Source organism: Nothobranchius furzeri, chromosome 8 (assembly GCF_043380555.1).
Source record: "Nothobranchius furzeri strain GRZ-AD chromosome 8, NfurGRZ-RIMD1, whole genome shotgun sequence".
Lineage (NCBI taxonomy): Eukaryota > Metazoa > Chordata > Actinopteri > Cyprinodontiformes > Nothobranchiidae > Nothobranchius > Nothobranchius furzeri.
The window spans coordinates 59,121,303-59,138,463 of record NC_091748.1 but is presented as its reverse complement, the minus strand read 5'-3'; the positions used below and the strand labels follow the sequence as shown (position 1 = coordinate 59,138,463).

Genomic DNA, 17,161 nt, shown 5'->3' with positions numbered 1-17,161 from the left:
TGGGACTAGATTTCCCTCAATGTGGCCCCTGAGCTAAAATGAGTTTGACACCCCTGGCATAGACGTACAAGAGTCGACGCCGCACCAGCCGCTACTGCCTATGTTTGTCATGATCCGTGGTGAGCTGCCTGTCTGTAATCCTGTTTTTCTCTGAGCTTCGTCTGCAGGTGGGCGTGTCTGGGAGCTACCAGCTGCAGCTGATCTGGTCATCAAGATCCAGGGGATGTAAGGAGCAGTGTGATGCTACACCTTGCCAGATGATTACTCAGTTTGGGTATCTGAAGCCTCTAACCTGTCTCGATCTTGTTTGCTAGATCCTGTGATACTAGTTCCTGTGTACCTGCTCGGTACTACGTCTATGTTGGATAACCTGCCGCCCGAAGATCCCCTGACTACTTTCTCCTGCTCTCCTCCAGGTTTTCGTTCCACTTCCACCATCTCCATATCTGCTTGTACTCCCGCATTCCAGATCACACTGCTTCCTCCCGTGGCCGCCCGCTCTCAGCCACTCACCTGCCCTCACCTACCTCCGCTTCAACCCCGCCTCTGGATAAACAGTTTCCTCGAAACCTGGACCCCCTCAGCTCACCCGGACCTGACCAAGCCCTTCCCGTGCATCTATTCTCTATCAGCAACAGTAAGCTCCCACCTAACTACCAAGTCTCCTGTTACCTCCTCAGGATATTCACTGTCTCCCTCCTCAGAATCTCATTCCAGGGATCCTGCGATCAGTGCTGAGCTACTTCTGTTCCCGTCACTCCTCAGAGCTCCTCGTCAAAAATAAAACCCTTTTATACTTACCTGTTTTCCCGTGTGTCGATTCTGCATGTCGTGGGTCAAGAAATTACTGCCCAACATGTCAATGTTTGGCTGCATTTGCGGGTTCTACTTTTATAACCTCTATGAGTAACAGGATGTTTTAGCTAGGCTTTAGCTCCGGAAAAGCTCCGTGGAGATCTGGAGCTAGAACGGTGAAAGAACGCGTTCATAAACCCGTTCACCCACGCTAGGATGAACGCACTCACTTTTACGTTCATCAGGCAAAATACGAATGAGTTCAGTTCACATTCATGAACAAAGTGAACGAATTCACGAACGATTGTTCATTGAACGCGTTCGGGCACAACACTGCCCATATCAAATCTAAAACTGCACTACAATGCAGGTTTGCTGGTGTGATTGTGCCTGTAATTACCATTTGTAACAGATTTTTCTTTGCTTGAAAACATCTGGTGTCAAAATCAGGTTTAAATGCCCATTTTTAAGGTCTTTTGATGTCCTTTAATTTCCTAGGCATGTACTTTGATGAGGATTTAGGAAGTGGCTCATAATGGATTCTGTTACATCCACGAGAATGGCAGAAGGAGCAGCAGGAGGCTTGGAGGAGACAGAAGGTTGAGAGGATCCCACAACATTCTTTCATATTTTCCTCGGCTGAATCAACATAGTTAGTGGCCGGTTTGGACTTGACACATGTCAGCTGTGCAAATGATCATTTAGTAGATGGTGCAACTCAATGATTTGTGATGAATCCATGAAAATCAGGGTGACATTTAGCATCTGTTAAAACCACAAAGTCAGGGATATGTGTATTTTTGTCTGACAAAATTAATTATGTCTTCCCCCACATTCCCTTTGTGGTGTCACTGATGGAAATTGTGTTCAGTTAAAAGACATTTCATTCATGTAAATAAAAGAAAAACTCTGGGCTATCAAAAGTATATCAGATAAAATGAGTTTTTCATTCAAGTCCCTGGTGTGTTTCATGTTATCAGCAGTTTCACAGAGTGCAGCAGTGGAGCTGTACCAGCTGTGTTGGAGGTCACTGGGCGGGAAATCCCATCGCATTTGGTCTCACAGAGGAAATCATCGATGGAAGGGCTCAACAGCGGTCGGCTCTCTTGTTGCTCGTTCACCAGCTGTAAAGACAAACAGATGAGATGGTTCAGGCTTAGCATGCTCCTGTGAAACTTCTAGTAAATCCTCTGCAAATTCCCGACAATGTTGTTAATATAAAGGCACGTTCTGCTCTTTGGCCACAGCAATGCCCCTGTTCTGACAAATCCCTCAACAGGAAAGAAGGAAAGAAGGACGTTTTATTATTTTAAGGTAAAAATACCCTTTGATGCACACCTTATAAGCAGAAGAGTAACCTAGAAATCTAAACAAACCATAGCGGTAGTAAAGGATTTACCTCTGAGGGTTGGTCTAGCCACACTCCAATGTAGCCTCAGCAAGTCTACCATTGGAACTATGTTAGTTCGGGCCACTCACCTCGCTCTATGTTTGTAGAGAGAGACGTTGTTTGAAAAGCCTTTGATATCAACTTTGAACAATCTAGACTTGGGCTTTTCTTTAAGGCAGTGGTTCCCAAACTTATTTAGCCGCGCACCCCCTTCTATGTCCCGACCATGTCGACGCACCCCCCCCAGCCCCCACATCAGGGCATGGCTCTCTCTCTCTCTCTCTCTCTCTCTCTCTCTCTCTCTCTCTCTCTCTCTCTCTATATATATATATATATCAGATGTCAAGCTAAACAGACAGGGTTAAAAAAAATTCCCCATCACTTTCATTTTTTAAATAGTAATTAATAAACATTCGATACCATTACAATTTCCTTTGATTTCATTTTAAATAAATATTTAGAGTGCCCAGGTAGCACATTAACAATGCAATTTAACGGTTTTCTTAAAGTGGGAACGTTTAACCTGTGCGGCCAGAGCGCTCTCCTTCCTTCTGTTCTGCGTAAACCTGAGCTGATCACCTACTTGTGCGTAATCAAATGTCAATAGGGGACAAGATATAGCCATGATGTTCACTTTTACCTCAGACCGACTTATTGCTGTTTTATGGTGTGGCTGAATCTGCGATCCGCTGCCACGCTGACTGGAATAACAAATGGTGCAGTAACAGGACTTGTGGTCAGGTTCATGAGGAGTCACAGGCTGGAGCGGACCCGACTCATCCCAGAAGCTAATATCTTATTTTGACCTTGAATGAAAAATAACCTCTTAAAAGTTTTTATCACGGTGGAGGCAGCGTTCATTTCTGTCTTCAGTCTGACGGCGCGCCGGAGTTAAAGCAGCGTGTGCGCTTATTGAATCTGTGTGCGTGTGTGTGTATGCGCGCGTCTCGCGCTATTTAAACCAATGTTGTAAAATGACTTCTGCCCAGCCCAGATGTGCTCACTTGTGCACCCGTGAGCCGTGGTTCAGCTGGAACGAGTCTGACCTCTGACAGATGCACTCTGAACTTCAGATCTTCAGCGAGCTGTCAAGAATGGGGATCATTTCTTGTTATTTTGTTACACCCACAATGTTCTGTGTGTGAGGTTTACAATGTCAGAACACTTGCATGAGACAGGGTGTTAATTACAATCTGCCAGAATGACTCACCACCTTCAGATTCCTCCAACACCGTTAAAAATGATCAAATACGGAACATATCAGCGTGCGCAGGCCAGAGTGCTGAAGCTCGGCGCATTGTTATTACGAAGCTAGGGCACATGTGGAGGACACGCGCGCGCTCAAAAATATACTTGTTTTCAATTGCATTTATTGGGCCCACTTACTTTTTCTTTGGCCCACCCACAAATGAGTTTCTACGCTAATGGTGACATATGACAGACTTCTCTGAGCTCCGCAGCCATTACGTTTTTCACCTCGCGCACCCCCTAGCGGCAGCTCGCGCAGCCCCGGGGGTGCGCGCACCACACTTTGGGAATCCCTGCTTTAAGGCATGAGCAGATAGAGATACTTAAGTGTATTGTTGTATGGCAAACTTCCCTACCGACTGACTGTGGTAGCGATGACTTGCTCCTAGTACTGCTAGTGCTGTCATATTGTGTGACCCATGACTGAGCTCTGTCTATAGGTCATGGTATATATGTGCGTATATATATATATATATATATATATATATATATATATATATATATATATATATATATATATATATATGTATATGTATGTATATATATATATATATATATATATATATGTATATCAAGTGAAAATTGAAAATAAGAACTCTTTTTAAAAACATGTTTTCATATGTCTGCAGAGAGATGAACGAGCTGCAGATATCCATGTTGTATATGTTCACTTTAGAACCGTTAAGGAACCTAAAGGACATGTCCCACCAGTAATTACCAATCTTTTATTGCTTAGTTCACCTTCCAAACTGTGAAAGTGTTAATCTCTTTGCCTGTGATGCACCAATTCGGAGTGGCCCATGTTGAGTTTATTAGGAGCACTCAGAGGCTTCAATAAATTGCTGGTGCAGCTGGAAACAATTTGTTAGCCAGTGTTTCATAATTCAGAGGTGAAAATGAGTTTTAGCCCAAAAAGATGGATAGATTTACCACTGCAGTTGCCTGCCAGCCTGTGGACAGAGTCTGTATGAAACTGCTGGCGAGGAAGTATGATGTTCTCTAAAGTAGTTTGTTTCCGGCTGCGTCCGGGCAGAATTTGAACTAAGGGTTTAATTATAATAAATGAAACATTCTGAGCAGTTCACCATATGCTTGGTGAACCCTGAGGCTGTACACTATGTGCCCATGTGTGTTTCATATATAAAACATAAAACAAAAATCAATTTTAATAACTGTGTGAGGGAGCCCTGGGGTTTTAGACCAGTAGCCTTTTTGAGGTTTAGAAACATGCTGATCAGGTTGATTTTATCAGATGATGATGCAGGAGTCCTGGTGCACGACTTTGTTTCATCCAGGATTGACAACTGTAACGTCCTTCTCTCTCCTTAAGAGCTTCCGGTGTCCGCAACCCGTGCAGAATGCAGCTGCATGTATCCGAGCAGGAAAAAAGAAGTATGACATCACACCTGTCCTGAAGTCACTACTTCGGTTGGCGTGTCCAGCTAGAGTGGAGTTTAAGGTCTTGCTGTTGACCTACAAGGCTCTCCACAATTTGGCTCCACCTTCCATCACTGACCTACTAGACCCATATGTTCCATCTAGGGCACTGCGATCGCACGGCACAGGCCTTTTACGCAGTCCAAAAATAAAGACTTTGGGTGGGTGTGCATTTGCTTGTGTGTTCCGTCGGGCCGGAATGATCTGCCACAGGATGTTTAAAGCTAACCTGAAAACTCAGCTTTTTACTGAGGCTTTCGCTGATTGATCACTTTCTTTTTAGGCATTTTGACTTAACCTCTTACTTTAGCTTGTTCTTATTTAATCTTTGATCATAATGTTTTACTCCATTTGGCTATGGCTGATGCTGTTGTTTTATAGTGTGGTATGCTGTGCAGCGCTTTGTTTAAAGGCGGAATATAAATACAGTTATATATTATTATTATAAAAATGGTTTTCAATAACTTGAGCATCTGAAGGTGTTATTCGTGGGAACTTCTGAATTTTAAAACAGCTTTTTCCACAGCTTAATATTGATGTAACAAAAAAAGGGAAGAGGTGAGATTTGTTGAAGAGACACAGCAGAGAAAATTGAACGCAACTTCTGCAGCCGTAGGAATCCTTTGAAAAGCACAGGAATAGAGCCCAGAGTGGGGTCATCGCTTTGTTGTGTGCGTTTGTGGCACGCTGCAAGAACGCTGACTCAGCACAAGTAATTAGGGCAATTGCTCTGGTGTCACAATAAAGACGTGGCTCACAGGAAGTCTTACATTGTGAAGCTAACAGACTTCAGCAGCTGTGACTTTTGCTGAGTCCTCAACTACAGCGACAAATTAAGAGAATACAAATGGATGGACTTTAAAAACGAAAAGTGTCTTTTATTTAGAGATTTACAAACTGCTGAGTCACCTAGAGGATTAGGGCAGAGGGAAAGTTAAGGTGCCAGGTTACCAAGGTTCCAATAGCTTCACCTCAATTAGTTAAACTTTTACTCATTACCTAAAACACAGATTAATCAGTCAGCCAAACCTATCTATCTATCTATCTATCTATCTATCTATCTATCTATCTATCTATCTATCTATCTATCTATCTATCTATCTATCTATCTATCTATCTATCTATCTATCTATCTATCCATCTATCTATCTATCTATCTATCTATCTATCTATCTATCTATCTATCTATCTATCTATCTATCTATCTATCTATCTATCTATCTATCTATCATCTATCTATCTATCTATCTATCTATCTATCTATCTATCTATCTATCTATCTATCTATCTATCTATCTATCATCTATCTATCTATCTATCTATCTATCTATCTCTCTCTCTCTCTCTCTCTCTCTCTCTCTCTCTCTCTCTATCTATCTATCTATCTATCTATCATCCATCTATCTATCTATCTATCTATCTATCTATCTATCTATCTATCTATCTATCTATCTATCTATCTATCTATCTATCTATCTATCTATCTATCTATCTATCTATCTATCTATCTATCTATCTATCTATCTATCTATCTATCTATCTGTCTGTCTGTCTGTCTGTCTATCTATCTATCTATCTATCTATCTATCTATCTATCTATCTATCTATCTATCTATCTATCTATCTATCTATCTATCTATCTATCTATCTATCTATCTATCTATCTATCTATCATCTATCTATCTATCTATCTATCTATCTATCTATCTATCTATCTATCTATCTATCTATCTATCTATCTATCTATCTATCATCTATCTATCTATCTATCTATCTATCTATCATCTATCTATCTATCTATCTATCTATCTATCTATCTATCTATCTATCTATCTATCATCTATCTATCTATCTATCTATCTATCTATCTATCTATAGATAGATAGATAGATAGATAGATAGATAGATAGATAGATAGATATATCTATCTATCTATCTATCTATCTATCTATCTATCTATCTATCTATCTATCTATCTATCTATCTATCTATCTATTTATCTATCTATCTATCTATCTATCTCTCTCTCTCTCTCTCTCTCTCTCTCTCTCTCTCTCTATCTATCTATCTATCTATCTATCTATCTATCTATCTATCTATCTATCTATCTATTTATCTATCTATCTATCTATCTATCTATCTATCTATCTATCTATCTATCTATCTATCTATCTATCTATCTATCTATCTATCTATCTATCTATCCACACACACACGCACGCACGCACACACACACACACAGGTATGTATATATACATATATATAGTTTGTCGCCGTCGTTGTGTCCTTGGGCATGACACTTAACCCCCCTTGACTGCTGGTGGTGGTCGGAGGGACCGGTGGTGCCAGTGCTCGCAGCCTCGCCTCTGCCAGTGCGCCCCAGAGCAGCTGTGCCTACATCGTAGCTCATCCCCACCAGGGTGTGAATGTGTGTGTGAATGGGTGAATGACTGATCGTGTTGTAAAGCACCTTGGGCGGTTCCAGGACTCTAGAAGGTGCCACATCAAATGTACATTGTTGCAATAAATACAAGATAGAAAATAATCAAACAAAATCAGTTCAAGTGAATCAATTCTGATGAGCTTTGATCGATCTTATCGGGTTTACACAGTAACTAAAAAGGTTTCAACTTTCAAAAGGTTGTTAATGAAGTCCTTCTACAGTAGTTTAACCTTTCTATTCTCCATCTGTGCCACTTTATTATTGCATAATTTGGGATTTTCAATGAATTTAAAATGCTGAATTGTAAATAAATAAGTTTGTAAACAATTCACTGTAAAATACAAAATAAATAACATTCAGGGTTGGATTGGAATAATTTCTACCACCAACCCTACTTTCTATTCAGGTTCACTTTTATAATGGCAAAAGCTTGGGCATTGAGAACATTATGATAGATGTTTTGTGCTCTGTGTGTGAATCATGTCCCACACTTTTTTCTGCTTTGTTTTTAAAATCGTGCTTTTATTTTTCTATATTCAGGACATCATGTGTAGCTTCTTACTGTCTGACTGATCTGATAAACGTAGGCAGAGGAGACCTGAGAGGACTGACAACAAAGAATCTCTCAACAATGTAAATGACATTCATGAACGCGCCTGCACTCACTGAAAGACGAGAGGATGATAACCAGAAAAGCATCCATCAGTGTGTGACAATGCAAGTGAAGTTTCATCTGCAGCAGTGTTTGTATGATACACCAGATGACCTCAGATTTGTTTTACTTCCTGGTTTCCTCCCAAAGAATCCTGCAGCAGACTGACTGAAGTCATTGAGGAGCACTACCTGTTATTCTCAGGAATGCTTTCATTCCACTACTGATACATCTTGGAAACCAGAGAATGAAACAAACTGACTTTCCTGTCTGATTTTTAGTGAGGGAAAGAAAACGTATTATGACTTTTTTCATGAGTTCTAATAGTTCTATGGTCTAAGTAAAACATGCTTATGAAGTTATTTGCACAAAACCCCTCTCACATACTTTGATTTCAGCAGTTTTATTCTTGACATTTTTAGTACCTTCTAGAATGAGCCATTTCAGGTCTCTGACACTTCAAGAAAAGAAGCTGAATCTGGCCACTCCCACCCATCCCGATTGGCTGCTATAAGCTGAGAAGCCATGATATGTGGGAGAGAATTGCAGTAGAGTCACTGTTCCTCCAGCAGCAGTTCTTTCTTGGACACGAGAGAGGGTTCTATGCTAATTTCCAGATTTGTGATGTCACAAATGGGGACTGTTAGAAAAGGCTTGTTTTAGACACATCATTCCTGAATCCAAACCCTGACATATAATAAACGGATGTTTTTGTTCACATTTGGAGACTTTATAGAGGCAGTAGAGACCCACATGGCAGCACAAAATGATGCAAAAGGTGAGTTTTTCATAATATTTCCCATTTGATGAAAACTGTAAAATGTCAGTTTGGGCCAGAAATACACGACTAATCAAACACACGAAAACCACCTCAGGGATCTAAAATAGAGTGGCTTAGTGGGACTTTTGTTAATTTCTGCGAACTGTTTTAAATTCATGCATAATGGAATCTGATGGTGTTTTTTAATGTGATGCAGTTAAAGTTTAGGTTCAGAAAACCCGACAACATTCCTCCCAAGTTATCAGGTTCTTCAGACGGTTATTGTGACGTTTCCTCAAAACATTTCCTATGATTTTCATTTAAATTGAAATGACAAGCTCTTCATTTTCCTTCTCCAGTCATGCAGAAAATGGAGACTGGAGATCAACTGTGTTCATCCAGGGAGGAGACGTGTCATGCACGACGCAGGTAGCATGCAGACACTAATTATAGGTTGACTCTTAACCCAGGAGAGGATCTTATTGAGCTGTTTGCCCATTACGTTCACCTACATGGAGGCTGCTGCTCTCCCTGCTGACATTTACCCTTCTTGTTCTCTTCCTGTGGTTCCAGTTTTGCAAAGCACCTTGTCGCTTTGTTTACAGGAGAGGTAATCTAGAAAATGATGCGATGGAAAACTGGACTAATTGTGCCACTTGGGCTTAACTCCAAGAGATTTTTCAGATGTTGTTGCCAAGGGAGCTTTGTACAAGTTAGACGTGAGACCATGAAGGAGGTGAAGGAGGAGGAAGAGAAAAAGGGGAAATGGCTGAGGGGAAGACAAGAGGAGGAAGGGACAAATACTAAACAGTCGAAGAAAGTATGTTTTTTATGTTGTAATTTTGTGCCGACCCGCTCCACCAGACAGTTCACCTGTCAGTTAAAAGGTTAAAACCTAAGATCTGATTATTTATTAAATGTTCCGAAAACAATATAAAATAAAAGGGAATAATATCCGGTTACACTGCAGCTCACTGCAAAAAAGCCTTTTTCATATTTTCATAAAACTCCTGTAATGCAGTAAGTATCCGGCTCATTTCATGACTCTGAAGCTGCTCGGGTGGGTTAAAATGCACTCCTTTGTTTATTTTACGTTTTATTACTCATCAGCTTAACATTTGTTTTTGGTCTGAACAGCTGGTTTAAAGGTTATTCTACCATTGTTGTTTATCCTGAGCTAACTGACTCTACTCATATCCCTCCTATGTGTCTCTTGTCTTTTTAAACATTTTCTAACATGCTTTTTTTCCATAACTGTCACACGTTTAACACGGTTGGTGAATGTGTGTTGCTGAGGAAACTAACTCCAAAAGGAGACATTATTCCTTCTAAATAAAATCATGTCTGAGAACAAAATTAGTGAAGAAAGTTAAATTTAGTCATTGTTTGTGTGGTCGATGACATAATAAAGATTGTGAAGCATCAACAAATTAAATTTAAGAGAGTTTTTACTTAAGCCCTTAAATAAATAAGTAAATAAATAAATAGATAAATAAGTAAACAAATAAATAAATAAAATGAAGGAAGAAGAGCCCTTTTTTAATGTTTCTTTACTCAGTGCAGACATGAAATATTAACCAGCTGCTTTTTGTGAAACAATGCTGACTTGCACCAGCTGGTCTCTGCTTACATAAAAGTTTGTCTTTGGGTGCAAGAATGTTCCAGAAATTTCAGTAAAATATAGAAAATGCATCGTCATCTATCATTAATTGATGATGTGTCTGATGGTTCACATTTTTAATCAATGTGTAAATTGTACAGTAACCATGGCAACGTGGTGATTGGAGTCAAAGGCCACCCCAACTTTTGGATCTCTTTAGTTTGCGCATGTAGGAGTTAAAAAAATGTTTTTGGGTTGAGTTTTATTTTCCACCCTCAGCTCCCCAGACTATCACTCAGCACTCCTGATTAACCAGCTTTACTTTACACACCTGAGCCACACCTGATTGTGCCCTGGTTTCACCTTAATGCAGCGCTTGAAAAGCTCTATGCTTCATTCACCGCTTACCATATTTTTGTCCTGTTGATTTACTTGTTTTAGCTCCCTGTTAGCCTCCTGCTTTAGCTGGGATTTATCCTGGTTCCTGGTTTTTATGAAACATTTTTGAGTTCACAGGCCTGCCTCCTGTTCCTTCCCCTGCACTTTGGGTCCAACACCAAACAACTCATTCATAATGCTAGTGTCACAGTTACAACTTTGTTTTCTTCTACAAACTTCACTTAGATGGAATAAACCTTCGAATATTTAACTACAAGAAATCTCTTCCATGTGACTTTTGAAACAGATGAAACATGGTGCAAAACTCAATTTATTTCAGTATTTCATCTTAGACTGAGAGACCATTTAAAGGCTTGGGAACCCTTTGCAGGTGTTTTGGATTCATTAGCCGATTAGAGTGTGACACTTTTCACAATGTTCTAATTGTCTGAGATTTTGAATGTGGAGTTTTCATAAGAGCCACGATCATCACAATTATAACAAATAAAAGCTTGAAATATCTGGATTTGCATGGAATAAATCTATCTCATTTATTAGTTTCACCTTTTAATCTAAATTACTGAAATAAATGACCTTTTGCACCATATTCTATTTTTTGGAGTTTCACCTGCAAACCTCCATTTGTTATAATAATGGAAACTGCAGCCTGCCAAGGGCCGACTTCTCAAACGTATTTGTGCAAAAATCATAAATATTTGTAAGAATAGACCAGAGTTTCATGACTAGGACGGCCCTGATGAAAACACAGGCACATTTTAATGGTGATGAGCTGTAACTATAGCTGTAAATATAGTAAAACAACACATTAACCTTGTAATTTTAGAAAACTCCTGCCACTCAATCAATTATGGTTTCATGGAAAAGTAAAACACATTCCAGTCTACAGGAGAGTCAGTTCTTCATCTAAGTTGCTAAATAATGTAGTTTTATTTGACAAATGAACCATGTATCTTCAAAAACGGATAGATGGATAAACTTTATTGTCCACCTCGAATTGAGGCAGAAATTCACCTTTGACATGGCTCACCTTAACAATCCATATCACATTCACACAAATATATAAAAGACAATTAAAGATATTAAAATGTTATCATCGTAAAAAAAAAACAAAACAAAAAAAAAACAAATTAAAAAAAAACTTTAAGAATTCAAAATTGTAATTGCGGTGGGAACAAATGATTTCTTATAGACAGCTTTCTTGGCCAATGGAACTCTGTAACTCCTTCCTGATCATCTCATCACAACACAAACAACTGCTCTAAGATTCCATATTTATGTTATTATTTATTATTTTGCGTGAGTTTGAACCAACAGTCCTTTTATCCTTGATTTAAGAAGAAAACCCATCAGTGAGGACAGCGCATCCCTGACAGGGAACCAATAAAGACGTTACAAGAATCTGTCTGCTGACTCAGCGCTCGGCCTTTCATACAGTCATTTAGGCTGTGAAAGATTTAGGCATTAAAGCAAAGTTGGTTCCAAAGCTATAAAGTCATAACTTATTGGTTTAGATGTGCTGACAGCCTCCAAAAATACTGAGCAACAATCACGTCCCCTCCACTTCAGAGGGAGTGACTCTGATTTGTTTGACAGCTTATCTGGCCAGACATTAGATCAGAAAATAAAACAAGTAGGACAGCATGCTACAGGTCAATAAAACACACACACACACACACACACACACGCACGCACGCACGCACGCACGCACGCACGCACGCACGCACGCACACACACACACACACACACACAAAACACAAAAAAGCATCTGAAGCAACAACTTAATCTTGATGAAGACTTGAGAAGCAAACAGAGAGAAATAAAAAAGCTCAGCTGCAGAGTACAGAAAGAGTTCAGACGGCAGCTCAATGTCGTGCTGTGCAGCACTTCATTTTGCTTTCGCACACAGTTTGTGCACATGGAGCTGCTTATGAAGTGTAAAAACTCATGAAACAATTCAAACTAACTGAGGTTTAACAATCCTGTGTGATAAATTTAAAGAATTCTGCAGAGGCTAATTGGAATAGATAAAAAGTCATATGGAGGACCATGGTGGCTAATTGAAGCTCTCTATATATGAGAAAATGTCCACTAAATAAATGCTGTGGTGAAGTTTCAGAGTCTTATACCCCATGAAGCAGCTGGAAATGAAATAAGAGTCACTCTTTTGTTAGACACGTTAGTCATAAAGCCTCAAGTAATGAGTTAGTAGACAGTGGAGGTCAGTTATGGGACACGTAAAGCTTTGTCGGTGTTTCAGTGTCACCAACACATAAAGAATTTCCACTTAAAAGCGTGGGGTGAGGACAGGGTGGGGGTTGGTTTCTGGAATAGATCTGCCCACCTTGGTAGTCACTGTGAGGAGGGGCTTCCCTTCTGATGACGCCTTACTTGGTATCTCCTTCAGGACCATGGCAACAGTCTTATCTGCAGCCCTAGAGTCTCTCCCCTACAACAGTAAAATCAACAATGACTTGTGTCAGGACAGTTGGACATCTCACAGCTTTCTGTCCCCATGAAGGGGACCTTACAGAAAATAGTTCATGATCTGTGTGTGTGTGTATGTATGTGTGTGTGAGTGTGTGTGTGTGTGTGTGGTAGAAGGGTAGCTGTCTAATAACAAAAACATCAAGTAAAGACATGTCCACAACACTATGGCAATGAGAGGAAGTTCACTGCACGATGTAGACGGTTGACTGCATGAGCATGGTTGTCCGCAGGATTATATCTCCACACTGAGAAAGTTCACTATTATGGAGCTCTTTGTAAAGTTTGTGATGTCTAAAACACATCTGAGTGGTTAAACAACCATTTACAGTGATTGTAGCTGCAGCAAGTAGAGAAAACTGATAAAGCTTCTAGATATTCACATGGATAAAAGAAAAAGCTTTAACATTTTTGTTTTACGGAAAACATTCGACAACTCAAACTCATCTTTTCTAAACAGATTTATGTGGAAAAATGATCTTTGAATAACCTCAATTTGGAGAAATAGAGATTAGTTATCATTGAACAAGATGAAAATTTAGCACAAGTTGTTGAGTGTTTTAATACAGTTTGAATATACAAAAATAGATTTTCATGTAAACACCCGAGTGAGTTGAAATTTATCATGGTGTAAAAATGTACAAGAAATATGAATGAACACACAATGTTTTTTTATTGTTAGATCTGAGTAACTTTAGAACAGCAGAAGCACTTTGTAACTGTCCCACCCAGAATGAGTCATCAACTCATTCATGTCTATTTCTCCAAACTGAGGCTGTTCAAAAAGCTGTCTCTGTCAGTCAAGATATTAAAGGTGTGGGACACTTGTTTAATCAACATTTTTGCAGTGGTCTCTAGTAGGAAAGAATGCCTTGCAAGTCGTACTCAAGGGGTAAAACCACCGGTGCACCATTTCCAGGAACTAGAAGTGACCCACATCACGGCTGAACTGCAGAAGACAGGAGTAGAAGTTTTATTTACTGATATTTGGACATCTTGCCCCAAATTGGATAACATCAATGCAACTCTAACACTAACTTGCAACATGGATGTTTTATCCCAAGAAATAACACACGTCTGGAGGAGCTCTGTCATGTGGTGATGTTGCTAATGCTGAAGGTTAAAGAGCAAATTGCAGGTTAGAAACTCCCATGAACCAATATTTAGAGAAACATAATAGAAACTCGTTTTAAACATTTTTTTTACACAGACATGAATTATTTAGGCTTTTAGAGTCATTTTTGTGAGAAAGTTTTTTTTGGCCAAACCGAGTGACATCATCTGAGGGAGTCCTGTTAGCTTAATCCAGAGAAGAATATAGATTATAATGCCAGCTCTGATACAGAGGAACCTTTAAATGTTTACAATTATACTTATGATGGACCCAAACCATAAAGTTATGAGTTTGCTGCTCGCCCCAGAAGGCAGAGCCAAACCAGAGGGAGAAACCATCGGCCAAAGCAGAGAGATTAAGGAGGAGCAGCAGGTGTCTGGTGAGTTAACCATGTTAGCTTAGCCCTTTGATGCATGAATTATGAAATCTTCAACCATGATTTTTTAAACAATTTTTTTCATTCATCTTTAGGTGTAAATTAAACAAATTTCAACAAATATTTTTTGTAACATTTTGTTAATTTACAAATAATTTATTACATATCCACCTTGGTGGACAGCGTGCATTCTGACCATGAAATATTTTGGCTTGACTTACTGAAGTCCAAATGGAGGGGCTCACATGCAATAAAGTCTTCAACAGCTGTGCTTATAGCAAAAATAAATAAATAACAATTTTGAGTACCTGTCCACTGTAGTGGCCATTATGCATCAAAGGGTTAAACTCGTGTGCTAACATCACAATATTAGCGAGACAGTCGAGCTAGTATTTTTAAAAGCTGCGCATCCTCTCCTGGTGGTCCAGGCGACGGTTCCGATCCGGTTTCGACCCGGAAACCAGCTGGCCCGCTGAGCCGCGCGTCTATTCTGATGGTCGGTTCTGTCCTGATTCTGACGGTGATCAGAGCTCCAGAAATCCACATTTAATTTTTTAAACGCCGCCACAGGACTCCGGAGCCCAGCGCGGACCTCCCTGTCCCGGTAAAGACCGATGTGGGCTACAGAAGTCCATCTTTTCAGCTGCACAAAACGCCCTCAGGCACCGAGATAGAGGCGTTGTTTCTCTTATCTGTAAACCCGTGGACTCGATGTCCAGACAGGCTGGGGTTGGTACAGCCTTCACACACTCTAGTTCATCAACATGAACACAATCCAACACTAGTAAACACACACTGACTGGATCACATGACCTCTCTACCCTAAAACTAGCCACTCTCCACCCAGAGCTGAGGCAGCGCCGAGCTTCTAACTCCCTTTGGTTACGTCAGAGGTTCAGATTTAGATGCAAGCTTTGCTGAGAAAGGCCACGTTATACTAGAAAAACTGCTGTTATGTATTTTAAAACCAAATATCCTCAATAAGCTTTTTAAATAGTATTTTTTGGACAGCATTTTATATGAATTGTAAAAAAAAAATTAACCTGCAATTTGCTCTTTAACTTCTGCTAGCTGAGAAGTTATTTGCTGATTCCAGAACGTTAAACCAACAACAGCTTTCCTCATCATGAGTCAAGATGGCTGAGTCCATGAATGTTAAGTAACAGTGTGACGTAGATCTGTCGGGGTTTTCACATCCAGGCATTTCACATTTCAAAAGCTAATGCAGTACATAGGTGTAGGAGACTATTGTCATGTTCAACCTGCATGAAATACTCAGAGTGACTGATTATAACCAGAAATAATCATTAAAAATGGGTTTTCAGTGAACCACACCGTTAAATAATCTGAACCCATTCAAGACAATTAATGATTTTTTTCCCATTTAGAATAATTTTTTTTTAGGATAATCCACAGATTCAACAGAAGCCATATTGGTTCATCTTGTTGATTAGAGCTTTATTTTGACTGGCTGCAGATGTAGTTTTAAAGAGCTATGACATCCAGATGTTTGAGCCCGGCTCTGCTAATGTGGCTTTAATTGTTGGGAATATTTTAAAGCTATCCAAACTCTGTGTCATGCAGGAACCACTCAGTTTTGCACCATCATTATTTTATTTAAAAAAAATGTTTTATTTCGCTTATATCTTATCTTGACGGAACAAATGTGTTTTTCCAAAGTTAATGGACTAGTTAACAAATAATTGAGTTAACGAACGCCAGAACAGCAGCTGATCTGTGACCATTGTTTAAATAAATGCCACTTTTGCTGTTGTGTAAACATTTGCCTAAAATCTTTAGAGACAATGCAACATTTTTTCAGATGATAGTGGATTTAAATGTGAAATGATCAGAACTTAAAAAAAAAACTTCTTTAACAACAGATTATTTAATCTACTCTGTGTCTTTTAGAGACTCTAACATCTAGATGGAGCGCATCCCTTTGATAATACGTCATATCATCTGTTATTGAAGGACAACATCAGCTGCTTCTCCATCAGAATACGATCAGCTAGCAGACTAACACTGTATGCTGTTAATCACTTCAAGAAACTCTGAAGTGGCTGAATCTTGTCATCACAAGGCCACAAATTTGATCTCATCCTGCTGACGATAAATTTCCCTCCCAGAGAAAAGCAAAAGCAGTCGTTCATCACTCTTCGTTTTAACATTTTGACTCCACGAAGCCCTCGGTTCAGACGCACAAGAAGCATTTTAGCCAAATCGTATTAAGGCCTTTTCACATTTTGGCTGGCAAGAAAAATAAATGAGGTTTTTCCTTCCACTGATTTGCTCAGCTGACCAAGTCACCACATGCATGTGCCGAGCCCTGAGGGAGACTTTCCTTAAAAGCCTAATGCTCTTGATAAAGCACCTGCTCCCTCTCGCTGGTTCAGACTCACATGGTGTAAACCAACAACAAGCTTCACTACCAAGCAAGATGAGATTATTAGAAATACACGA

At 39.6% G+C, this 17,161-nt stretch overlaps 1 protein-coding gene across 3 annotated transcripts in view; it reads right to left on the bottom strand.

Moving 5' to 3' along the window:
* The window catches only part of pex5la (peroxisomal biogenesis factor 5-like a), a 159,492-nt gene that overhangs the window by 62,449 nt on the left and 79,882 nt on the right, over positions 1 to 17,161 (bottom strand). For 2 of the 3 annotated variants that reach the window (XM_054752331.2, XM_054752332.2), the window contains exons 2-3: positions 13,066 to 13,170; positions 1,808 to 1,919 (exon numbers count right to left, since the gene is read on the bottom strand). In XM_054752331.2, coding sequence (XP_054608306.2) covers positions 1,808 to 1,919; positions 13,066 to 13,170 — 217 coding nt within the window. The remainder of the gene's footprint in view (positions 1 to 1,807; positions 1,920 to 13,065; positions 13,171 to 17,161) is intronic. The other variant, XM_054752333.2, reaches the window with a different exon arrangement.